The 26,197-nt window shown below is 41.8% G+C and overlaps 2 protein-coding genes across 2 annotated transcripts in view; both read left to right on the forward strand.

Annotated features, from left to right (window-relative positions):
- Window positions 1-1,922: 1,922 nt before the first annotated feature.
- On the forward strand, window positions 1,923-6,087 carry LOC306938113 (receptor-transporting protein 3-like; the record flags this gene model as incomplete). Its single annotated transcript, XM_079522128.1, has 3 exons — window positions 1,923-1,947; window positions 3,679-3,844; window positions 5,724-6,087. The coding sequence occupies 3 exons, from the start codon at window positions 1,923-1,925 to the stop codon at window positions 6,085-6,087; spliced, it is 555 nt and encodes a 184-aa protein (XP_079378254.1).
- A 15,273-nt stretch (window positions 6,088-21,360) lies between these two features.
- LOC306938114 (ankyrin repeat and IBR domain-containing protein 1-like) overlaps window positions 21,361-26,197 on the forward strand; it is a gene marked incomplete at its 3' end in the record, with an annotated part of 98,684 nt that continues 93,847 nt past the window's right edge. Inside the window, 1 exon segment of the mRNA XM_079522129.1 lies at window positions 21,361-21,491.

A 26,197-nucleotide genomic window follows, 5' to 3' on the forward strand; every position in this document is an offset into this window, starting at 1 on the left:
CGTGACTAATTATTTGAAAATTTGGGGGCGCTCCAAGCCGACCGCAGCAACTGCGAAGGAACGGGCTGCGATGCGATTATTGTTTCTTAAAAAAAACAAACACTGCCTAGCGCGAGGCCTCGCATGCGCGAGGCCCTGTGCGGCGGCACCATTCGATCTACCCTAAAAGCGGCCCTGCTCGGACGTAGAAAAGATATACGCCATTTAAACAGCAGACAAAAACATGGCTATTGGAAAAAGGTTCCCCTCTAAAGAGTCATTTTAAAATGAAAAAATAAATACAAATTCTAAATTTGAAAAACAAAGACATTTTAAAAGGTTAGATATTAAAGGGAGCACTTGTTTTATGTTGTGTGTACTGTTACAATGTTTTGTATTGTAATGTAGTTTTAATGTATTTTTAACTGACTTGATTTCATCTGATTTAATCCTCAAATTGCAAATTTTATATAATGGCTTTTCTAAAAAAAATCGAATCAAATCAGACTTGTAGTGTGTATGATGACATGCCCAAAATACGTGTGGGGATGTGCACCTTTCATGACATAAACGCAGCGCAAAGTTCTTTACAGGTCAATAAAAAAAGATCCCAATTGGATCCCACCACAGTTCTCTGGGACATGTGGAGCGTTGTCCAGGGTATTTTAGTGAAGGGATAAGAGTCTGGGACATGTGGAGCGTTGTCCAGGGTGTTTTAGAGAAGGGAGAAGAGTCTACGTTGTCCTGGGTGTTTTAGTGAAGGGAGAATAGTCTGGGACATGTGGAGCGTTGTCCAGGGTGTTTTAGTGAAGGGAGAATAGTCTGGGACGTGTGGAGCGTTGTCCAGGGTGTTTTAGAGAAGGGAGAAGAGTCTGGGACGTGTGGAGCGTTGTCCTGGGTGTTTTAGTGAAGGGAGAATAGTCTGGGACATGTGGAGCGTTGTCCAGGGTGTTTTAGTGAAGGGAGAATAGTCTGGGACGTGTGGAGCGTTGTCATGTCCAGGGTGTTTTAGTGAAGGGAGAAGAGTCTGGGAAGTGTGGAGCGTTGTCCAGGGTGTTTTAGTGAAGGGAGAATAGTCTGGGACATGTGGAGCGTTGTCCAGGGTGTTTTAGTGAAGGGAGAATAGTCTGGGACGTGTGGAGCGTTGTCCAGGGTGTTTTAGAGAAGGGAGAAGAGTCTGGGACGTGTGGAGCGTTGTCCTGGGTGTTTTAGTGAAGGGAGAATAGTCTGGGACGTGTGGAGCGTTGTCCAGGGTGTTTTAGTGAAGGGAGAATAGTCTGGGACGTGTGGAGCGTTGTCCAGGGTGTTTTAGTGAAGGGAGAATAGTCTGGGACGTGTGGAGCGTTGTCCAGGGTGTTTTAGTGAAGGGAGAAGAGTCTGGGACGTGTGGAGCGTTGTCCTGGGTGTTTTAGTGAAGGGAGAATAGTCTGGGACATGTGGAGCGTTGTCCAGGGTGTTTTAGTGAAGGGAGAATAGTCTGGGACTTGTGGAGCGTTGTCCAGGGTGTTTTAGTGAAGGGAGAAGAGTCTGGGAAGTGTGGAGCGTTGTCCAGGGTGTTTTAGTGAAGGGAGAATAGTCTGGGACATGTGGAGCGTTGTCCAGGGTGTTTTAGTGAAGGGAGAAGAGTCTGGGACGTGTGGATCGTTGTCCAGGGTGTTTTAGTGAAGGGAGAAGAGTCTGGGACGTGTGGAGCGTTGTCCAGGGTGTTTTAGTGAAGGGAGAAGAGTCTGGGACGTGTGGAGCGTTGTCCAGGGTGTTTTAGAGAAGGGAGAAGAGTCTGGGACGTGTGGAGCGTTGTCCAGGGTGTTTTAGTGAAGGGAGAAGAGTCTGGGACGTGTGGAGCGTTGTCCAGGGTGTTTTAGAGAAGGTTCTGCCAGCCTCCCTGTGTTAGCTGATCTGATGATCCGGGAGAAGATGACCACGCGACGGATGATGACTACACGATGGATCAGACCTTCAAAGAGGGGAGTAGGCCAAGCGCGCCTCCCTGAAGAAATCATTTTGATTGGACAGTGACAGCACCCACAGACCCTATAATATCTCTGGCTATTGTTGTAAACTTCACTCATTTCGCTATGATGTGAGTCCAGAGCTCTGTCGGTGACTGTTAATTCTGTAAAGAACTCTGCTATAATCTGTTGGTTAAACATCCATTTTGTTCTCTCTATTTGGTATTAGCTATTTTGTATAGGTTCAGAAATATTATGATTAGGCTCATAAATAATTTTAACTAGAAATAGGGCATAAAACTAATTGACTTAAATTGTAAATCTCTCTTGTGTATTTCTTCCTGAGGTTTGGTACATTTATGGAAATAATCATGACCTCTCTGGAGGTTAAAGGTGAAAGACCTAGAGGTGAAATCGGCTCCATTGGAATGGATTCAGAATCATGAAAACCCCCTAGTTTGACATGTCACATGCTACTTAAAGCATAAGGAAACAAATTGCCCAATACTAACAGCCGGTCAGCAAGTGGATTCATGAATGTATGTAGACAATATGTTAGGCCAATGAAAAAGACTATATACCAAATGTCCCACTTTAAACAAAAGAAGCCTCTCGACTGCCAGACTATAGGCAAGGAAAGGGTCCCATACTTAGTGGAGGTTTGGTGAGCAAACCGAACGGATTGCGGAGCGGTCTTGATACCGGAAGGTCGCCAGTTCGAATCAGCGGTCCGACACGTTAAAATGACCACCGCTGAAGTGCCCTTGAACAAGGCATTGAACCACTACGATGAAATGTTCTATGAGCAGGGCCTGGCTGGAAACAAGTTCTTGAGCTTAGCCCAGATACCCTGGGTAAATATAGTAATCATTTCATTTCATTTCATTTCATTTCATTTCATTTCAGCCTGTCGATTTGCTGGCAGCGTCCTTCTGTCTCACTGCTCTGATTCTGGAGGAACTGCTTTACCTTAGTGACATCTAGTGGTGATGCACTGTACTTTCTGTTGGACTGGAAAGAAAGGGAAAGCACAAAGCAGAGATATCTTAGGTTTCATTTTCCAGAATAAGGCTGTCGGATATAACTTGGGTGATAAATATACAGCTCCTGTGTTACCAGAGGCTTCGAGGCAAGATTCAGAAGACGGTTTCCAACCATATCTTTAACATCAAGGACAATGAGCAGAGGTACTGTATACGATATGACAGTTAGTTAATAATATAATAATGTAAAGCAGTGGGTTTTCAACCAGTGGTCCGGGGACCACCAGTGGGCCTTAAGGGGTTCCAGGTGGTCCCTAGCTAAATAATTGGAGAGTTGGTAACCAAATGGACCCTTATAGATCTTTAACTCTTCAGAGTGTAAAATTAAACCAATTTTTTTACGCTCTGAAGAGTTAGATTATTGTTAAAAATCTGCATTACAAGAAGTGTTACTGTGTGTACTCATTTAGAGAGAATGTAGAAGAATTATTATTTTGATCAACATATTGCCTGTTATCTCTCCTAATGCTACCAACATCAATACAGCAGGGAATTGTGGACAAAATCTTATCCAACAACGATAACAAAATGTTCTTTAGTTTTGGGATTAAATGTCTTCAAATGGTGGTCCGTGGCTCAAATGCTGAATATATAATGGACCTCGATATGAAAATGGATAAAAATCAACTTTATAACTTTATGTAGCCTATCAGATATCTTAGATTATTATGTTTGCTGTTGATGTGTCAAATGTTTGTGCTGTACAGACTGGACCCCGTCACAGTGGATGGACATCTTTGATGACATGCTGGACTCAGAGCTGGACTCTGGAGACCAGTGGACTCTGACCTTTAACTACAGCCAGACAGACCACATCTCCACAGAGGAGCGGAGGAGAGGCTGGAGGGTCTACAGCCACTGTGCCACCGGAAAGTATGGATGATGTATTTGTTCATGAGTCACTTTAAGTTAAGACATGACACTATAAAGTTCTTATATTGCCCTGAGAGGCAGGAAGGGATCATTTTATAGCCTGGAATTGGTCACCTGGATCACATGTTTTTACAAAAGTTGCTCTAGTCTAAAGATCATGTTGGAAGTAGGGGTGTACAACTATGAAATTATGACCGATATCCGATCTACGATTATTTGCATATCTGCCAATACCGATTCTGACCGATTCCGATATTATACAGAGGACCACAATGGAAACAAGCCTAGGCCCTGTAGGGGCTTATTGGCTCAAAGCCTGTTAATAAAGTATTCAATCAATCAATAAATAGCCTATACTCTTTTCCAAATGTCTGTTTTCACAACTGAATGACTACTGAATGAGATGAGTATACAAATTAAATGTAGAAAAATGTAAAGTTTATTTTTACTTAAGCTTTTGCATATTTGATTTGGCTTTTGTTCTAGACTAGAGGTACTAGACACTTTTGATTTATATTGAACTCATTGATGTTTTACATTTTTCATTTAAAAACATTTTTGCTGGTGAAAACCGATTCAATAATCTGTATTATTTTGAGACCGTTCCGATACCGATATGGCCTATTCCGATTATGCTACCGATTAATTGTGCATCACTAATTGGATGTTTAGTGAATCCACTTGATCAGGATGGCCAATATGCGGGGATAATCATTTTACACAATAATGTTTTTAACATTTACTTATATATGTGTGTTTAGGAAATCTTTAAAACACACATATAATAATACTGTATACAGAATGTGAAGACTATAGACTATAGTACCAGCAGTAGACTATTTATGATAATACTGTAAGGCTATAGTATAGAGCGTCGCAGTCCCACCCCCCTACCATGGACCAGGAAATGAATCCCAATGCATTTTTCCCATAGACATTTCAAAAAGTATTTATTTAAAGACGGTTACGCCGCGGACAAAGCCAACTCGAGTCGTGACAACTCATGACAACACAAACAATATTTTGGACCAAACAAATAATTACAAAGAAGAAAAACAACAAAAAAAGTGTTGTAACCTGCCATTTTTTTCTTCTTTCTAATTATTTGTTCGGCCCAAAAAATTGTGTTTGTTGTCATGATTTGTCACGACTCGAGTTGGCTTTGTCCGCGGCGTAAACGTCTTTATTTAAATAAATACTTTTTGGAAATCTATGAGGAAAATGAACGGTTAATGTAGTAGGTGCAGATTTGAGATGCATTTGGTGCAACTTCTGTGTTGTATCTCTCTCTCGACTAAAACTAAGACTAAAACGAAGACTAAATATATTGACAATTTCGTCAACAAAAGGCTAAAATGTCAGGGAGGGACTAGTGGAGAAGAGATCCAGTGGAACTAAAAGACAAGTCATTTATTTTATGTTTGGTCCCGCTTGGATGTCATGCTCTGAATATAGCAGATCCCAGTGGCGTGCACAGATAGACACTAGGGGGTGCTAGAGCACCCCCTGCCCTTTTGGCAATGTGCCCTTTTAAAAAAAAAAGAAAAAAAGAAAAACTTTTTTTTTCTTTTTCAAAAATAGCAGACCTACAAGCTCGTAGCGCGCCACTCGGTGGCGCGCTATGAGCTTGTAGATCTGCTATTTTTCAATAGCTAAAGCATAACATAATGCTAACACCAAAAGGGGTTCCCGCCCAAAATAGATTAAGGCAACCGGCCGGTTCCACGCGCTGCACAAGGTGCCCTTTTTTTAACTTGAGCACCTGCCCCTCTAAATGTCTGTGCACGCCACTGGCAGATCCACAAAGCTCACAAGCTTGTATAGATCTGCTATTTTCAGCACGCAACCAAGTGTAAAATCTCCGTGGCCTCCCGTATAGGTTCCGCTGCAGCTCTTGCTCCAGGAAGTGGAACTCGGCGAGGGTGGTGGTGTTGTTTCGGTACCGGCTGCGCGGCAGGGAGGGGCGCGGGACGGTGATCATGAGACCCTTCGGACAGGCGTGTCTGCGCTGCCCTGATGACGACGGCTTCGACCTACCGGGCTTCACGGACAAAGCTGTAGAAAACACCCTGAGCCACCTGTTTGGAAAGATACGGAAGAACTGCTACGAGGAGGAAGATGATGATGATGATGATGATGATGATGACGGCTGGTCGGTGTGTTCTGAGAAGGTGTGGACCAAACCTCACCAGAAGGATCTGTGTGAGGCTTGTTTGGAGGGAATCTGTTGTCAGGACAACTAGACACACAGCACACACACCACTTGTTTACACAACTGGTGGCTGTTCCCACCCTTATCAGTACCCCTGCTGTGTGTGAGGCATTTTGTAGAGAGGAAGCCTGGTGCTTGCTCCATTTTATGGCAAACACTATCCCATGTCACTTCCCTTCCCTTAGTGGTAACTGAACACTATTGGTTAGTTGTACAGTGCATATTTATTAATAGAAACCAAACGCTGATTACTATATCCAGCGGAACACGCACACACACGCACGCACGCACGCACGCACGTACGCACACACGCACACACGCACGCACACACACACACACACACACACACACACACACACAATGGGTATTATGCACACAGAATAACTGTTCACGTGATACATTGCTGATATGCATACATTGCTGATATTCAAAGAAAGAAAGAAAGAAAGAAAGAAAGACAGAAAGACAGAAAGAAAGGAAAGCCTATATTGTTTCATTGATTAATACATTTACTTGGGGGTCAGGTATGGACCGTTTCCCAGAATTCCATTTGTACTGTATATGTATAGTATGTGGGCTCAGGGTTTTGTGTAAAATGGTTTCAATGCTTCTTCTTTGCACACAAAAGCAGATTATTATTATTATTATTAACCTCTTCCAAGATGTTATTAAAATTGTTTTCTTCCACAATGTTTGCTATAGCTGTTATTGTTCCATATACTTTTTTGTGTTAATAAATGTTAGTTTGAAGACAAACTATGTTGTGTCATTATTTCCATAGGCAGATTGTGTTCAATCATTTCAACTACAGACATCGATAGGGTTTGATTGATTGATTGATTGATTGATGAATGTATTAACAGATTGGAGAATTACAGTACATTTCAAGCACAACTCAATACAAAACTGTTAACTGTGGACGACACCATCAAGTATTACACTTGTTTACAATAGGGCCCACCATGTTCAATTCATCATAACAATTAGAGACGTACAAATAGACTCTTCTATACAGCTCAAAACAGGAAATCATCATAGAGGAGGTAAAAAGGGGGAAAAACCATATACAGTGAGGGGAAAAAGGGGTGGGTGGGGGATTCAGGTTTTACGGGGGCCAGTTTCGAATTGCAGCCGTCCAGGGTTAGGGTGTTAAATATTGTGACAGTAATGATTGCTATAGACTAGAGAGTGTGTTCAGTAACAGTGTTAAATAGCTCTATATTGTGACAGTAATGATTGCTATAGACTAGAGAGTGTGTTCAGTAACAGTGTTAAATAGCTCTATATTGTGACAGTAATGATTGCTATAGACTAGAGAGTGTGTTCAGTAACAGTGTTAAATAGCTCTATATTGTGACAGTAATCATTGCTATAGAGTGTGTTCAGTAACAGTGTTAAATAGCTCTATATTGTGACAGTAATCATTGCTATAGACTAGAGAGTGTGTTCAGTAACAGTGTTAAATAGCTCTATATTGTGACAGTAATCATTGCTATAGTATATAGTGTGTGTTCAGTAACAGTGTTAACCCACTTAGACCTGAGTACGACGTTCCTATGTCAGTCGTTATCAAACATTTTCATGTCAAGGACCCCCAAGATTATATGTATTGGTTGCAGACCCCCATCTGAAAATATGTAGTTCCAGGGACCCCCCAGAAGCAAACATTTGAGTTAAAAACGTTGGCTCAGAAAGAATATATATTCAAAGAAGTCCCGCCCAAAATGGGTTAAATAGCTCTATATTGTGACAGTAATCATTGCTAGAGTGTGTGTTCAGTAAGTGTTAAATAGCTCTATATTGTGACAGTAATCATTGCTATAGTGTGTGTTCAGTAACAGTGTTAAATAGCTCTATATTGTGACAGTAGGCTAATCATTGCTATAGTGTGTGTTCAGTAACAGTGTTAAATAGCTCTATATTGTGACAGTAATCATTGCTATAGATAGAGTGTGTGAAGCAAACATTTGAGTTAAAAACATTGGCTCTGAAAGAATATATATTCAAATATTTGCATTTTTACGATTTTTCAAAAATAGCAGACCTACAAGCTCGTAGCGCGGCACTCGGTGCTATGTGGGTGGCTAGCTGGGTGCCTGGGTGGGTATGAGCACGAAAATAGCATGGTTGTTTTTCACCACCTGTGCGCAACCTAACACACACACACACACACAAACACACGCACATATTAACTGTATATATGATGATTTCGGGTGTGCCAGTACAGATACCCTGGGTAAATATAGATTTCATTTCATTTCATTTCATTTCAGTACAGTACAGTACAGTACAGTACAGTACAGTACAGTACAGTACAGTACAGTACAGTACAGTACACGGTAACTCTGTCATTTCTCTACCGTTTTGGACGTGGGGCGGCTCGCCGGAACCGGGCCGGCACCCTGGCTGTGGTCCTGTGGGTCTGAAACCGGGGTGAAGTGAGGTGTGATTTTTCCTTTAATTATATAGATTTTTGTTTGTTTGTTATTGATGATATTGAATTTTGTTGTTCTTCGTGTCATGTCTATGAATTGTTTGCATAACACATATGCCTAAATGTGTTGCCTAATGTTGCTCTACAAGACTACAAGTCTGTTTAAAATGCAAAACAGGCTACTGTATATACATGAAAGGAAGAAATGTTACAAAACAAACAGGGTGTCTTGCAGGTTTTTGCAAAAGGTTAAAATGACCTGGCTCTGTGATTGCCACACTATGTGGCCAATCAGTGAGCCTGTGAGCTTTTATGTCCAGCCCACTAGCTATTCTACTTCCTGTCAGTATTTAAGCAAAAAACGTCCTTTTCCTGTTCAATTGAACACAAACATGTCTGGTTCTTCATGTGCTGTTGTAAACAAACAGAGAAACAATCTGTTGCAATCCGCTTGGTAAGACTAAATGATCTTCCAAATCAACTCATCCACATTGTTAATGTTGTTAGACAACTCCTGATCCGTATATTGTGTCATTTTGAACTTTACAGAGCGGTGAGAGACCCCAAATGCAAATCACTGACCAGCCAGGTGATATTTCAGTCTGAGCCATAGACTGGTCTGAGTCCATTCATTCATTGATCAGCGGTGAGTGACGCAATGTAGAACAGCTGACAGTGGCGTGCACAGACATTTAGAGGGGCAGGTGCTCAAGTTAAAAAAGGGCAACTTGTGCAGCGCGTGGAACCGGCCGGTTGCCTTAATCCATTTTGGGCGGGAACCCCTTTTGGTGTTAGCATTATGTTATGCTTTAGCTATTGAAAAATAGCAGATCTACAAGCTCATAGCGCGCCACCGAGTGGCGCGCTATGAACTTGTAGGTCTGCTATTTTTGAAAAATCAAAAAAAAAGAAAAAAAAAAGTTTTTTTTTCTTTTTTTTCCAAAAGGGCACATTGCCAAAAGGGCAGGGGGTGCTCTAGCACCCCCTAGTGTCTATCTGTGCACGCCACTGACAGCTGATGATGGTTATCTTAAATGGTGTTGTTTAGCCACAATAAATCCTGCCAACGATTTACTTTGTGAACATCAGTGGTTCCCAAAGTGTGGTCCGACGGGGACCCCCAGGGGTCCTTGGGGGAGTTCCAAAATGATAGTCGGGAACCAAATGGACCCTTATGGGTCTGTAACTCTGAGTGTACAAATGGAACCAAACGGACCCGTTAACATTGATTTTACAATATAAATTGGGGGTCCCAGATGTAAAAAAAATGCCATTAAATGGGGGTCCGTAGCCTAATGCATGTCACACTGGTGACAGTGGGGGTCCTTGACATTAAAATGTTTTTTCCACTGACAAACTAAATGGAAACTAAATACAAACTAAGCTATGATGACTAAGTCAGGGCAACCCTAGACGAAATGAAAGCCTGGGTACTGAGGCTAGGGCAACCCTAACCCTAAGTCATTTTACAATTATGCGACTTTTTACCTGCACCCTGTTACAAATAAAATAAGGGCCTAAACCGTCTGAGCTGCTCCAGTGCCTTCTTGTTCGCATATATATGTCCTGCTCCTGAGATGCACCAGATTGGCCTGCTATAGGCTAGAGGCGCGGCTGGAACGCCCTTCTTCATTTTACAATTAGTTGCATGCTGAAAATAGCCGATTCACAAGCTCAACGCATTGTGAGCTTGTAGATCGGCTATTTTCAGCAAGTGGAAAAAGTCATTACGACGGCATCAAGGCCCGCCAGAATACATTTTGTTCGAGTCGTTCGACTAAATCAACTGTAGATTTAGTCGACTAAAATCTCTTGATATTTAGTCTACTAACGCCCGAGACGTTGCCAAAGCATTTTCGGGGGTCCCTGGCCAAGAACGTTGAGAACCCCTATACTATAGGTCAGGTGAAGACGAAATCGCTTCCCTTCCCATCCTTGGAGGAGTCCAGGCGCATGAGAGGCTCCACAGATCTACAAACCCAACATCAAGGGACTTTTGATGGGCGGCGCCCCTTCGTCTCTGGCGCAGTCGAGGAGGAGGTCCTGCATGCGCAACAAGGACATCGATTGGTCTGGAGAAAGTGTCATGGCCGCCGGGCTGCAGCCGCTCGCATTGTCGTCCTCAAAAGGTTATGATTGTGTTCTTTTGGACGTCATCGTTTGGTCATACTTTTGATTTGGTGGTTTGATTAAGGCCAGGTGTGACTGCACACAGAATCAGCCATCCTCCACGCCACCCCCCCCCCCCCCCCCCCCCCAAAACATGGTGGTCCGTGGCTCAAATGACGAATGAATGGTACTGGATATGAAAAGGGTTGAACCACTGCTTTAGAGTATTCAAAAAGTTACTTGTTTTTTTTTACTATGCATTGGTAGTTTGAATGTAGACATTTTACTGGGAATGTCTCAGCAGTTCCCATGTGTCCACTTCAAGTGCTTTTTTTTATTTTCACACACACACACACACACGCGCGCGCGCACGCACACGCACACACACACACACACACACACACACACACACACACACACACACACACACACACACACACACACACACGTAGAAATGTAAAAGAAAAAAAAAAAAAAAAAAAGGGTGTATAAAGGTGGGGACAAAATAAGATCAGACCTGCCTCAGGTGACTAAACACACACAAACAAACATGCACTCAGGACATCCCGCCTTATCAGGGACCGGCTCAGCTTGCCACATGAGCCAACTATTAAGGCCATTGGGGAGCAGCTGGAAATTCGGTTCAAGGTTAAGGACTGGTGACCTTGCCTGTGGCCGGGTTCCTAATGGGGTGAGACTAAAATGTGGGCTCAGCCAAAGCCACAGCCTGTGGCTGTTCCACAGGTTGCACATGTGGCCCCAAGCGCGACTCTTGGCCGGTCGGAACCCTAAATGGTATGGACGCCTCTTCCACCAAAAGGGGTTCGAGAATTCCAAGGGGGTCAGGGTTCCCTCGCCACAGCAGCCAAGACTGGAGGCCATTGATGACCTCCTCAACCATCCATTTATCATCAATTTCTGGTGCCACCTGTGGCACCTGTGCACATGTGGGCCCAAGGGTAGGGATTAATCTGTTGAGAGAAAAAAAGGAGGCATAATTACTCAACATTTTATGGGAGTAATTGATTATGAACTGCCATCAAGGCTACATTTACACCTTTTTAACAGCAGTAATTGTCTCCCACCACTACAGTCATGACTTTCAGATACTGTAAAGGGATGTGTATTGAAAATACATACATACATACCTACATAGCGCCCCCTTGTGGCCCATGGAAGAATTTAAAGAAAAAAAAGGTTTTTAGTTTTGTTTTTGGGGGTGGGGGAATGGGGGGGGTGGGGGAATATACATACAATTTAATTTAAATTGGATTTCATGTTTCCAGAATGTTTTGAAAAGCTGGCAGCAGCCGTCAACAGGCATGTATAATTGTGTGGTGGAGCGTAAATCAAGCAATTCAATATTAAATAAATAATTTACATAATAAATAGAACATTTACATACGTCCTGGGGCCCGTTCCACGAAACTTGGATAAGAGATTAAGCCGGGATTTAACAGATATAACAGATACAGATTTAATATATCCTGGATCAGCGATTAACCGGTTTCATGAAAGCTGGTTAATCTTGCCAGATTAATTTAACCAGTTAACCTGGATATGTTGAGGCTTGATTCGGTTTCATGAAAGTGATGCTACATTAGTTACCATGGAAACTAATGCTTTGGATTTAGCCTGCTCCGGACCAGGCTAACAGCCAGGTTTAACCTAATCCTGATGTCTTTACTGTTCATTAAGCACTGTTCATTAAGCAGTCAAACTGATCACAAACCAATGATGTTTTCCACACTTATTCAATTATTTTAGGTTTATGTTGCCTTATTTTTATCGGTCTGCATTAAAGGACTAATTTAAGCACTATATAAAATCAAAAAAACAAAATACATAGGCTGCACAACATCATGACAGCTTGTGAGCTTGTAGATCAGCTGCTTTTGGTGAATGTTCCCCAGAATAGGTTTGCTGTCGTGCAAGTGCACGGTTAAGAGGAATTAAGAAGAATTATTATATTATATTATATTATATATATATTTTTTTTTGTAAAAGTGAAAACCACTAAATATTACCATTACTCATTGTTTTACAACATATTACCATTGTAACGTTTCACCCACTATTGAACCCATGACCCACAGTTCACCAGTCTGGCCCCTGTCTGGACAACAACCCCCTTCCCCAAAGGTAGCTCCCTCAGAGGAGAGGGGCGCCAAAAAATAGACCCCCCCCCACATTCAGTAGACTGAGCCAATCAGCTCTCACACAGCGGCTAAAAACACAGATTGGCTGATTAAACATCAGGTGTAGGAGCCATAATGTTAGCCTATATGATTCTCACTTGGTTGGTGATGGGTGTGGGCACCGCATTGGCGCTTCACTATTGGTGGGAGCGTCTCTGTGGGTGGCCACCAGATAGGTGACAAATAGGGGTATCTACCAGCTCACTCTAAGGACGCTTGAACTTGGAGGCAGGGTGAGCTGGGAGGATACGTATATTTTGTTGACCGCACTTGCACTTTGATAGTTTGATTCACTCGTTTTATTTGTTCACTGTTTGATTGTTTTGGATTCTTTGCACATATTTATTATATATTTATTGAAATTGTATTGTGATACTTGGTGCACTGAATAATTATAAACATTTTAAACTTATGAGCTTGTTTGGTTATGAATCATTTTATCATTGTTTGATGGCGCGTCATTACAGATTGTTGTTAACTCCCATGTTTAGCCTGCCGGCATGAGTAATTGAAATGGAAATTATTATCAGCCACAACATCAGGTGTGAACGGAAATCTACTGGAGCTTAACGCATACCTGCGTGGAAAGTTACGGGAACTTCAAAACAAAAGTCTCACTCAGTGTCAAAATAAAAGTACCAGATAACTTAAAGTCACAACATCCTGTAATGAGTCCCCCCCCCCCCCCTTTTTTTTTTATATTACATTTTGTTATTCTTCATGTCATGTCTATGAATTGATTACATAGGACCTAAATGGAAACAAGACTGCAAGGACTTTTTTTTTAATGCTATCCCTTTTGGAATAAGTGTTCCACTGTACTCTAGCTGTTGCACATTTCTAAACTAAATTTGCTGTCTCGTTGCTGTCGGGTGGAAACCTCATAACTAAATTTTTGAGGGTTTTGATTTTTATTTTTTTTTCATAAATCAGTGCTATTGAACACCCTTTACATCTGTGTGTTGTTTCGAAAATATTGAACCAATGGAAAGTAGTAAAAAGTGCTTTGGACAAAACCTCTTAACTCCATTGGACCCTCAAAATGTCTGCTAAAGCAACTAACTCCACCACCTCTCTCCTCGTGCAAGTAATTGACAATATGATCAATATCTAAAGTCACAACATCAACTTTGAGGCTGTATTGCTTTTAAAATATATGGTTTACTTAATTTCCTGAAAAATGACATTTTGGAGTTATGAGGTTTCCTCCCGACAGCAGAGATATGGAACATGGCCTCAAATTGCACCATCTTAAACTTTGTTGTTTATTATACGGTATATATGTAACATAACCTACTGTGAAGCTGTCCACAAACAGTTTACCTAACTTTGCTACTACAGGAAAAACATGCACATGTAAAACAAATTTAATCTTTGATTGCTCTTTCTTGCACTGTCCCTATGTTTAAAATATTTCTAAAATATTAGTGCAACTTCCGTTCTTTTTTTTACCCCTCTATCACACAGAACTATGTTTTTTGTGTCCATATCACTATGCCCAACAAATAGTTCCATGTGATAGAGGGGTCAAAGTTGAACGAAAGTCGCGCTAATATTTTAGAAATAGGTCAACAATACAAATTACGTTTGTTTTGTGGATTCATTTACTTTTACTGCGTGGCCCCAGTGCCCCCCACAAAATGACCGGAACTACTTAATATTGACCAAAACCAGAGCAGAACACCCACCATGGGACTCGGGCAATCAATTAATACAGTTGCAACCACTATATTAATGGCAAGTATTTCATACAACTTAAGTTCAAAAAATCTGAACTATCCCTTTAATGTAGTTACTATTTTCTGAGCAGTTTAGGGTATGTGTGGTCTAAAAATGTCCACTAGGTGGCAGAGTTGCCCCAGTCATTCTAGGCATTCAGTCTTTACAAAGTGATGTTGTGGGAGAGTTGAAAGGTCATTTTAAAACCAAGATGGCGTCAGCCAGTTCTAAACAAACCTTTGTCAGAGATAAATACGTTTAATTCATGTTTTAACACCCCTTGGAAGGCGGAATGAGGTTTGTGAGATGGAGATTTCATAGTGCCAAGTCAAGAGTGTGTGTTTATATTAAGTATAGTTAAAAATATCGTTTATATTGCTCTAATTTAAACACTTTAAATTAATGCCATACTACAATGAATACAACAGATGTGTTTTTGTCTTAAGGCTTTTTTTGGGGTTGATTTTCATTTGTCTAATGTAATTTTATAGTTACAAGATGGCTTAAAATGGTTAAGTATGCTTTTGTATGTTGCCAAGTTGACGCTTATTTTTGGCTAGTAAACTATGCTTAATGACTATTGTATTTTGACTTTAATGTTTATTGTATATAATATATTTGTGTCCTACATTTCTGCGGTTTTCATATGCGTCAACAAAATTAAAGAGCATCAGTATGAAACTGTCTCATCATCGATGTCCATTAACTAAGCCAGGGGGCAGTTACAGTTTAGAATATTATGCTATCTACAGTATGCTGCTGCATTGTCTGTAAGGAAGCCAAACAAATACAGACTAGGCCTTTGAAAATGAGACCAGGGAATGATGGAAGGCCTTAGGTTATCCATTGTAACAAATGTATGTCAAATTAATCTGGATGGGGCCCATCAATATAATAATTAGTCTAATATTTCCATTAACCTTATAGATTTCATTAATTGTCTCCACCAGGCCGAAGGCATGGGGAGAGAGTATGTTTTGCACTCCGTCCGTCCGTCCGTGTGTCCGTGTGTGTGTGTGTGTGTGTCCGTGTGTGTGTCCGTCCGTCCTTCCGTCTGTGAACAGCTAATCTCCGGCACCGTTAACCCGGTCGATGCCAAATTTTGCACACACACTCCCTGGATGCCAACGATGAACCTCTGCCCCATAATTTCCAGAACGGCCTGTTATAGCGCCACCAGGAGGCCGCTTTGTGCAAAACAAGTTTTTGGACAGTACACCTACAGATTTTGTCCAAACATCACGCAAATTGGTACACAGTCTCTCTAGAGCCATTCAACGAAACGGGTCTTTCAGATTTCTCAGACTCCATCCTGATTGGCTAAAATTGGCTTCCAAAGTTCGCAGGAGTGCTCAGTTTCAAACAAAATGCTGCAAATCATGAACACATTGTGTGATTTCTGTGAAATTGTGCACGCACATTCCCACTAGGCAGAGGAAGAAATGCCACATGAACATTTTCAACTCAGCCTCATGGTGGCGCTATAACTGGCCGAAAAGTGTTTTTACCTCTAACTGCACGGATCTGTGGATAACTTTGTATGCCAACTCCCTAGAGGCCAAGGAAAAACCTTTGCCTGGAATTTTTCACATCTGCTCTTTATAGCGCCACCAGGAGGCCGACATATGTAAAACACATTTTCTAATATTACTCCTTCAGATTTTATCCAAATTTCATGCAAATCGGTACACATGCTCTCCATAGTCATGTGATCAAGACGGGATTGTTTGATTTCTCATAATCCAGCCTACGATTGGCTTCTAAACTTTTCAGGAGTAGCCCGCTTTGTACCCGTTTTGTACAAATCGCCACAACTACTCAACGCAGCGTCCGATTGTGGTGAAACTGTGCATGCATATTCCCACTAGGCTTTGGAAGAAATGCCACTTGACAGTTTTCAAATCAGCCTCATGGTGGCGCTACAACAGGCCAAGCCGCGTCTCTCACACACACACACACACACAGACACACACACACACACACACACACGTTTATATTGCTCCTAGACATTTTGCCACACATCACACACACACTCCTATCCTCCTGGTGGAGACCTGTGCCCAGAAGGGCACTTTTTCTAGTTTTCACTGTGACTGATAAAGTTTCATGACGGCAGTGGGCAAGCTTCCTGAAATTCTCCGACAACGGCCGCGTCTCGGAGGTTATGTGGGTCCGGTATGTGGGGCATGAGGCTGGCCCGTCTCCTCTCCAGGTGCGTCCTTATACGGCTTCAAATGTTGGCATAGCCGCGACGTCCCGTGCCTGCACGCTGCCTTCATGATTTGAGTCATTTTCAAAAATCCACCTGTCTCCACGGCTCGGGGCGAGCCGTCATCACTTTTCGAAATTCTGTGGCGAGCCGTCTTCACTTTTCGAAATTCTGTGGCGAGCCGTCTTCACTTTTCGCGGGGGCGAGTTGGAAAAGGGGCGAGACGACCTGGTACCCCGTGCCTCATGGGCCAGGAATCTGATTTAATAACAAATTCCAGGGTTATGTTTTGTTCATATTGACTTGCAGAATTAAGTTTGACAAGCATTAATATGCTATACAGAAAATGTCATTATACCTGTCATTACACTCTTCTAGATGGGAGAGAAGAGACGCGGATCTGCGGCCACATGGCGAAGCATCCATGACCATGTTGCCAGGCACGTCCGTTGATGATGATGCTGATTTGGGGTCGTACGGCCGCCTCAACATCAAACTCTCTCAGTTCCACGTATTTTCACATGCACTCTCAGTTCCAAGACACTATATTCTGTAATTTCGAACCTTATTTCTAAGGTAACGTATTCGTCATGGCATGACGAATACGTTACCTTAGAAATAAGGAGCGTTGATCATTGCATGACGGTCATGCAATGATCAACGCTCTGCCACCCCGGTCCCCGACTGCATGTTTGCTATCTGCATGTAGGCTATCTATTTTTAATGACTGTAGGAGGCTGTATGGCTGCCACGGATATTTTGGAAAGAAAGAAATACCACGAGGTGCATGTCCTTGTATACTAGCCTACACAGGTGATATGCGTAAATGTAATTTCCCATACAGGATCTGTGCGTAAAACTGATTGGCCTCTAGTCTACAAATTAATACATAGGAGCTCGTGCGTAAAAGTGATTGCATACACGTGAAGTGAGTGAGTGAGTGTCGACTGGATGGAAGGTTACCGTAGCCTCGGAAACCCAGACGTTTTTTATTTCCAGGGAGAGCATTACGTTACCGTGTGAGCGTCTGTGCGTATAAATGCCTGCATGGTGTAGCTCGGCCGCACAATATTAAAACCAATCATCGTTTAAGACATTATCACCAGTGCAATCTCATGCCCTCTCTGTCCATGGAAGAGCCAATGGAGTTGATACTCTCACTTCTGCTTATTAGTACAATTTGAGTACTAATAAGCAGAAGAGATTTGTGGGGAATTAGGAGAGAATCATAGCCTACATTGCAATTGGATTCAGCAATAAGGAAAAACTCTTGGGAGTTGGGAGAGAGACCTATAGCTGCCACACCTGCAAATTGACAATATAGCTCATGTCCGCTATTGGATATAGTGTATCTGATATTATGTATCTATCTATCTATCTATCTATCATGCATATATCATGCATATAACTTGCATTTCAAGCTGTCCACAAGCTCGGTGCTGAAACGAAATTAAACGGTTAAAAAAAAAAAAAACTCCTCCCTTGTCAAATGCCAACCTGCCAATGGCAGAGTACAATGCAAACAAAAATAGCACGAGACACTATATTAGGAGGACACACGTTTAAGAAAAAAAGTCATCCCAATCTCAGAGACCTTTTAAAGTGACCTGCCAATAGCAGAGAACAAGAGTCATACACAAAAATGGTATGAGGCACTATTAGGAGGTTCCCTGCATGATTATAGTGAAATTAGATTTGTTTTTAATTAGGAGATAGAGACCTCTATTTCGGGCAAATTGTGCGTCCAGGCAGGGGCGTCAGCACGCGCATATATAAGACCCATGGTTTATTCTGATAGCCGGACAGATCAATTCATTTCTATATGAAAGCTTTTCCAATCCTCATTCAGTTCTCCTGTGAAAGATCAAATCCCTGGTTGAGTGCGCATTGAGAGCCTACCTGTTAGGCCAGGGGTTCTCAACCCGTGGGTCGCGACCCCTCGGGGGGTCGCCAAATTATTTTAGGGGGTCCCCAAATTATTTTCAAAAAAAATAAAACAAATTTTTAAATTTAATTTTCACGATTTTTCAAAAATAGCAGACCTACAAGCTCGTAGCGCGCCACTCGGTGGCGCGCTATGAGCTTGTAGATCTGCTATTTTTCAATAGCTAAATTATAACAATGCTTAAAACACCAAAAGGGGTTCCCGCCCAAAATGGTTTAAGGTTATTGTAGCAGTCAATTTATATTGGGGGTCGGGAGGGGGCGGGGCGGGGGTCCCGAGACATTGCCAAAGCATTTCCGGGGGTCCCCGGCCAAAAACGTTGAGAACCCCTGTGTTAGGCTACTGATGATTTTTGCAATCATGCAATATTTTGCAATGGATTCATAAAATTAAATGGAGGGGGAAAGGGCACGCGCCGTGCGTAATGATGACAGCCCGAGTCTCTCTATCTCTCTCTCACGATGATCGATAGATGCGATCAACTTGTACGTGTGTGTGCGTGCGTGTGTGTGTGTGTGTGCGAGAAAGAAAGAATAGCCAATGTTTAATTGATTAATTAATTGACTTGGGTGTTAGTGGCAGCGGTGGCCGAACGGATTGCGGAGGGGTCTTGATACCGGAAGGTCGCCAGTTCGAATCAGCGGTCCGACACGTTAAAATTACCACCGCTGAAGTGCCCTTGAACAAGGCATTGAACCACTACGATGAAATGTGTTCTATGAGCAGGGCCTGGCTGGAAACAAGTTCTTGAGCTTAGCCCAGATACCCTGGGTAAATATAGTAATCATTTAATTTAATTTCATTTATGGACAGTTTCCCAGAATTCCATTTGTACTGTAGCCTATAGCCTAGTATGTGGGCTCAGGGTTGTGTGTAGAATGGTTTAAATGCTTCTTATTTGCATTGATTATTATTAGCTTCTCTAACCAAGATGTTATATTAAATATTGTTTTATTCCAAAATGTTTGCTAGCTGTTGGTGCCATAAACTTTTATGTGTTAATAAATGTTAGTTTGAAGACAAATTGTATTGTGCTCATTCGTTTCAACTATACAGACAGCGAGTGGATGCTCGAATAGTGAGAACAACAGGCCGGCAGATCCACTGCTCCACTGTCATTCAGAACAACACTCCTAGAAAGGAGAGAAAACGAGCGCACCCATACATTAACCAACCAATCGCGGCCCCAAAGCAGCAGCTGCTTGCTTCCCAGGCAACCAGCTGAACCAATCACAGCGGAGAGAGGAGAGCGTGCCCCTCCGACCTATGGGATAGTCGCCTCCTTCAGGCAGTGTTGCCATGTCTGCTTGTTATAAGCGACTTTGGGCTTGTTTTGCTTCAAAATTGCTTGTAAATATTTGGTTGTTAAAATGTTTCAAATATATTCCACATTTTCAAGATATTGAAAAAAATCACACCCGTGTGAACTGAGTGGTGTAAGGTCTTATATAGACTGATCAGCAGTGGTCTGACGTAATGTCTGACGTAATGAAATCATAGCAACCGTGCTCATTTTTGAGTGGTGTAAACCACTCCTACGACTGGCTTTGTTAGTTTACGTGTCTGTCTGTCTGTCTGTCTGTCTGTCTGTTCGTACCAAAAAATGAGCATGGTTGCTACGGTCACCCAGTTCACCCGGGTGTGATTTCATTACGTCAGACATTACGTCAGACCACAGCTGATCAGGCTATATAAGACCTTACACCACTCAGTTCACACGGGTGTGATTTTTTTTGGTACGGACAGACACAGGTACATAGCTTTTTGAGTGGTGTAAACCACTCCTACAACTGGCTTTGTTAGTTTACGTGTCTGTTCGTACCAAAAAATGAGCATGGTTGCTATGGTCACCCAGTTCACACGGGTGTGATTTCATTACGTCACACATTACGTCAGACCACAGTTGATCAGTCTATATAAGACCTTACACCACTCAGTTCACACGGGTGTGATTTTTTTGGTACGAACAGACACGGGTACAAAGCCAGTTGTTGGAGTGGTTTACACCACTCAAAAAGCGATGCAAAACATACATTAACCATTTCATTCCGGTCATTTGAAGTGAAGCCCACACATTTAAAAATTGGACAATTTACAATTTACAATTTAGGCATTTAGCAGACGCTCTTAATCCAGAGCGACTTACATTAAGCAAGAACAAACAAGCATGGGAATACATCACATTCTGCACAATGACTTTGGGCAGTAACGAGTGGTTACATTACATATATTATTACTTTTCCCATTAACAAGTAAAGCAAGTTATTACTCTGCCAAAACAGTAATATTATTACTATTTACTTTGTAAAAAAAATAGCACATATTACTTTTTTGTTTTTGTTTTGTTGGCTGTTGGCTTGAAAAGATAATATTAGTAATCAAAACAATTGGATTCAGTTCTAAAATAAGCTGATTTAACAGATTGTGTTGTACATTCCTTAATATTATATAATATCAACAGTCTGTCTACACAACAGTCTATACAACAATGAATACTATCACAGTATAGAGCATAACACTTATTTTAACACCACTGGTTTGCTTGTTTCTCGCACGGCGCCTGGCAGCCCAGTCAGTCAGTGCAGTGCTCTCCTCTCCAGCCAGCCTCCAGTCAGCTCAGCTCAGCTCAGCGGGCAGACAGCAGCATCTCTGCGGGGGAACAGCACGCCTACAGCGGGCTGTCTGGGCAGCGTGGAGCCTCTCTCACTGGATCTTTCTCTACCAACAACACCTATACCAGGATAACAATGACAGTGGATTTATAATGGACGTCCTGCCGCTGCTAGAGTCACCGAATACAAAATAAAAAACCCTCCGCTGTGTGAGTATATATACACATACATATAATATAATGTTATGAATATGAACGGCTGGGATTTGCTGCTGTCACTGACAGGCTAAAGGCTACAGGCTAACGTTCAAAACATACAGACAGACAGAGAGGCAGGATGGATAAAACATGTAATAATGCTACTGTAATGGATACTAGTTATATTGACTACATGTACATTATGAGTACATACAATCTATAATTATTATTAGATATGTATATCATCATGTGTACTGTACTATCCTACTTAATCACTGTACACATACTACATACTATTGTACTTGATGACTACACAGTGTACACCACATAATTATGGCCTACCTAATCACTATAGTATTGTACATGGGCTACTACAGTACAGATATAGTTATGTTCTACATATGTGTACAGTATATGTCTGACATAGTAAATTATGATAGTACTGCAGTGCATACTACTGTATATACTATTATTGTGTGTACACATTGCATACACCATATACTTAAAGGATGCCTAGCCTACCAGTGACACCATTCTTTTTATTTTTATTTTCAAACAAGATTTCATTTTTTATTTTTATTTGATTTTTTGCGAGAACAATGGCTTCTATTCTAGCATGCTAACTTTCCAGGAATAGAAAGCCTGGCTGTTGCTATTAGCTTGGGATTCCCCATCGATGATGATGATGATGATGATGTCACTGGTAGGCAGGTTTCTGAACTGTCCACAGCCTCAATTCCTCTGAGACCCAGAGACCCTGTTTACACCAAAATAACTGTTGGTTCTAGAACCGTTCTAGCCTGGGCAGCATGAATACCAAACAACTCACCCCTTTACCAACTCGCCCCCGTTAATTTTTTTTAATGTAGTTAACAGTTAATTTAGTATTTCCCTCCCTATCTGAAATGATCTTGTATACAGATTTATTTGATTGTACAGTAGTCGATCTCTATACTCTGTGAAATTAAGAAAGAATAACATGACACAGACTGCTTAATTAAGTTTATTTAGGACCTTCTAGCAGTTAATTTCGTTTTATTAAACACATTTCTTCCATGTAGCCCATGTTTTGTAATGGCATCATCATGCTATTATGCCCGTGGATATACAGAGTGAACTTAACGATGATAAATGAATATGATAATACCTTTTTATATAATCACCGACATGAATTATGTTTGTTATTTACAGCTAGGTAGAGTAGTGGGGCGAGATGGAAAAGGGGCGACCGTACCTGTTACCGGCAGCATTAGTCTACTGGAAGCCCCCCATAGATCCCATGTTAGACCCAGAAAATAAATGTTGTTTAATGTAAACTTTCATGATTCTAAATGTCATCTAGCAGATGAGATTAAGCTTGGTTGCTAAAAGTTGCACGTTGAGCAATTTGAGTTAAAATTTCATCATTCTTTAAGTAGCATGTGACATTTGAAACTAGGGGGTTTTCATGATTCTGAATCAATTCCAAGCATTAGTTTTGCACAAAAAAACACTCCTTGGGAGGAAAACGGCCATATATGGGCACGTGGCTATGGCCGTTTTTAGCCCAAGGAGTGTTTTTTGTGCAAAACTAATGCTTGGAAAGGATTCAGAATCATGAAAACCCCCTAGTTTCATATGTCACATGCTACTTAAAGAATTATGACATTTTGAATGTTTTTCCTTATATAGGATGTTAATGGTATGGTCACATATTAACTCTAATTGCTCAATGTGCAACTTTTAGCAACCAAGCTGCATTTCATCCATTAGGCCCATAGATAACAATTTCTATCATAAAAGTTGACATTAATCACCATTTCTGGGTTCATGAAATGTCAAGTAGACTTTGGGTTTATGATCCGGTCGGGAGCGAATGGTAACTTACGTCATGTTGTAGTCATTGGTTTGTAGTCATCAGGATGGTAACTTACGTCATGTTGTAGTCATTGGTTTGTAGTCATCAGGATGGTAACTTACGTCATGTTGTAGTCATTGGTTTGTAGTCATCAGGATGGTAACTTACGTCATGTTGTAGTCATTGGTTTGTAGTCATCAGGATGGTAACTTACGTCATGTTGTAGTCATTGGTTTGTAGTCATCAGGATGGTAACTTACGTCATGTTGTAGTCATTGGTTTGTAGTCATCAGGATGGTAACTTACGTCATGTTGTAGTCATTGGTTTGTAGTCATCAGGATGGTAACTTACGTCATGTTGTAGTCATTGGTTTGTAGTCATCAGGATGGTAACTTACGTCATGTTGTAGTCATTGTTTTGTAGTCATCAGGATGGTAACTTACGTCATGTTGTAGTCATTGGTTTGTAGTCATCAGGATGGTAACTTACGTCATGTTGTAGTCATTGGTTTGTAGTCATCAGGATGGTAACTTACGTCATGTTGTAGTCATTGGTTTGTAGTCATCAGGATGGCAACTTACGTCATGTTGTAGTCATTGGTTTGTAGTCATCAGGATGGTAACTTACGTCATGTTGTAGTCATTGGTTTGTAGTCATCAGGTTGGTAACTTACGTCATGTTGTAGTCATCATCAGGATGGTAACTTACGTTATGTTGTAGTCACTGGTTTATAGTCATCAGGCAGGAAACCAAATGTCCCTGTGATCAAGGGGCATTGTAATTTTAGGGCCTACCCAATTAAAGCCTTGATGCGGCGTATTCATCCAACTCGTTTCTTCAAGTACGTCTTGGAATAGTTTGTTTGGTATATCTACATTTTATTCCAACTCGTAGCGACTGGCGAGACTAAAAACAAGCAGGGAGGGGGGGGGGGGGGGGGGGGGGGGGGGGCAAAACAAAGCAACGCCGAAAAAGCCAGAAACCTCAAAACGGGAATAAGAGTTTTGTATTTATTTATTGTATTGTACCATCCGGTCTAGACCGGATCACACAGTGATTTAGGAACACAGACCAGGCTTTTCCACCGCCACGTTAGTTCTGGTCTAGATTCTTGGAACCGTGGTGCTTTCACAGAACAAGCCGTGAAGCGTCTTGCGTTTCCACCACTTTAATAAAGCCTCATTGTAATTAAGGTCAGGAGTCCCCAGTTGGCCCCGGTTCGATTCCAGGCCTGTGGCCAGGAATGTTCCGAATATGACCCGTCAAATAAGTGTCCATTTTCCGGGGGAAATTCAGCCGTTAATGGCAGTTATAGTTTTCCATGTTCTTTTCTGTTTTTAAATGATGATTTTTTGCGTGCTTTTTTGCCACTTTTACATCACACCTGCATCGTCCTACCTGTAGAATAGTGACACGCCCACTTTGGTTCACACTTCAGGGCAATACTTTGGGCAGAACGACTCTGGTGGGAAGATGGAGCAGAGTGAAGCGTTATTCATAGTCAGTTCATTGTACGCTCTCGAGAGTTTAATTATTGTTAAACATCTGCATTGCTTAATTTACAAGAAGGCTACACAATTAGAGAATGTAGAAGAATTGTTATTTTGTTCAACGTTTGCCTGTTATTATCAGTCTTATGGTACCAACATCAATCAATACAGCATGAAATTGTGGACACAATCTTTTTAGTTTTGGGGTCTGAGAGGCTAAATGTCATCCAATGGTGGTTCCGTGGCTCAAATGCAGAAATAAATAATGGACCTTGATATGAAAAGGGTTGAACTCCACTGTGTCGTGGCATCGAGAACGTTCAGGATGAAACAGAACGTCGGTAAGTATTAGGGCATTAAGCAACTAGTCGACTAGTTTACTAGTCGACTAGTAAATCCACTAGTCGACCTTGCTGGTACTAGTCGACTAGTGGATAAGAAAAATAAATAAAAAAAAGTTCATTTTGTTGTTTTTTTTTCCGATTTTGTAGGCCTCAATATCAGGTAGATTATAGTTATAGGCCCTCATTTATCAATCGAGTGTAAAATCTGCCCCAAATTCGAGTGTAGGATTCGTAGTACACCCACGTCGGGTCGGCATTTACAAAGTGATCGCAGACAGCTGTTTCTTCCTTAATTTCGTTCGGACGTTTATAAATGTGACGGCTGAAATCTATCTGGCACGCCCTATGAAATCAAGCCTCGCCCTCGTTTTTGCGACATGAACAACTGCAATACGACCTGGAAACCATGGATACAGGAAAAACGTACTGCCCGCCTCACCCCCCTCTCTCATACACACACACACACACACACACACACACACACACACACACACACACACACACACAACTTGCAAGCCCAACTAACTGGTGTGTTGTATCTTAAATAAATAAAGAACGAACACCTGCATGAATTAAATAATTCCCTCTCACCTGTTTCCCTCTCACCTCGCTTGCCTTTCTGTCATGTCCACGCACGCACGCACGCACCTCAAGGCTACATGACACATCGCATCGCCATGAATGGAATACGTTTGTAGGCCTATAATAATTTTACCCATTCGTGCGCAGTGCACGGCGAAGGCGATCAGTGAGACTGCGCACTGCTGTGATAAGTCCTGTGGGTGAGTCAGTGATGCCTGCATGAGAGATAGGCTACCATGTCGTCAAGGCAGTCATAATCAACGTTTATGGAGTGATTTGATCATTGATGAACGAATCATAAACATATGGATGAAGGTTTGCATGTGTGCCGGTATGTGCTGGCCTGGGCTGGCGACGCACGCCTCCCGACCCCCGAAAATGATCTCGCTTTTATCTGAACTGTCAAAGCGCTTATTTAAATCATGGTGAATGATTAAGCCCCTTACGCCTATAGCCTGCTACAA

This window comes from Electrona antarctica (genome assembly GCF_951216825.1).
Source record: "Electrona antarctica genome assembly, chromosome: 15".
Taxonomy (NCBI): Eukaryota; Metazoa; Chordata; class Actinopteri; order Myctophiformes; family Myctophidae; genus Electrona; species Electrona antarctica.